Raw genomic sequence first — 1,146 nt, 5'->3', positions numbered from 1 at the left:
GAAGAGAATGAAGATCTTATCAAGTTGCAGTAATATTTTAGCTGATGGTAAGAGTTAATTTTTTCCAGTAGGTATGATGGAATGTATGCACACAGTCACGTGAGAGTGTTCAGGATGTTTTCTGTTTTTCTGTTTCTGTTTATTTTCAAACAATACCATACATCAAGTAGTGTTTATAATTATGTATTTGAGGACAGTTCTGTTAAGTCTAAAATAGTAACTGAGTAAAGTCTGGGGCCCAAACCTTACTTCCACTTAGACCCCATCTTTTCTTCCGTTTCACTTGCTGCTTGTGGTCTTGTAAAATGCAAACTTTGACTTCTTCCCGGATGTTTTACTTCATGGCTTAACTTGCCTCTAGGATCGGTTTTACCAACAAGATGTGCATGTGACAAGACTGTTGTGCCTTTTAAGATGCTTACTATTTTGATCTGTGTTCTACTTGAGCATCTGAGGAGTTGTAAGGAGACATTGTCTTTTAAATGGTAAAGGAGAGTTAATTTGTTCACCCCAAAGTAACATGAGGGGGCTCTCTGTCTCAAGCATGTTTATTGGATTTACACAATGTTGCTTTAAGGCAGCTACATTATGCGCGTCTCACTGCTGTAATTTGGTAGAGTAGGAGTGAGTGGGCCAGGTATTTATTGACCACAATGTTTCCTCCAAGAGTCATCTTCTGTCCACCTCTTCATCAAGTAAAAAATTTCTTTTTACTTAGAGAAATTTGCACCATGTGGCATTTTGTACTCTTTACAAGGGGGAGGGAAGAAAAAATAGTTCTGAAACCTAGAAATATTCCAAAATATGCATTAAATAAAACCCTGATTATTTTTTCACTCCATAGAAACCTAATATCCTTCTTAATGATCATTATTTTTAAAAGGGATGCCTCTTGAATGTTGAAGATGCTGCCACAAGATTTAATATTCTAAGCAGATCTGCTCTAAGACCTGTACAAGCTCAAGCCAAAACTGCTTTATTTCAAACCCCACCTTGTTGCATTGAGCCTCTGATAGCTACAAGATGCAGTTCTGTTTCATCATCAGCTAGTAAACAGGAAGAATATTTTAAGGTAAGAAATTTTCAATTGCAAGAACTGAAAAGGAAGATTTTTTTTTTTTTTTTTTTTTTTTTTTTTTAAAAAAA

At 35.5% G+C, this 1,146-nt stretch overlaps 1 protein-coding gene across 1 annotated transcript in view; it reads left to right on the top strand.

The window, feature by feature from the left end:
- The window catches only part of FBXO43 (F-box protein 43), a 9,507-nt gene that overhangs the window by 7,709 nt on the left and 652 nt on the right, over nt 1–1,146 (top strand). The window contains exon 4 of the mRNA XM_019528001.1: nt 884–1,072. Coding sequence (XP_019383546.1) covers nt 884–1,072 — 189 coding nt within the window. The remainder of the gene's footprint in view (nt 1–883; nt 1,073–1,146) is intronic.

The sequence above is a fragment of the Gavialis gangeticus genome, unplaced genomic scaffold (assembly GCF_001723915.1).
Source record: "Gavialis gangeticus isolate Ggan-Ray unplaced genomic scaffold, GavGan_comp1, whole genome shotgun sequence".
Taxonomy (NCBI): domain Eukaryota; kingdom Metazoa; phylum Chordata; order Crocodylia; family Gavialidae; genus Gavialis; species Gavialis gangeticus.
The sequence above is the reverse complement of the archived record's forward strand: the minus strand, read 5'-3'. Positions and strand labels throughout refer to the sequence as shown.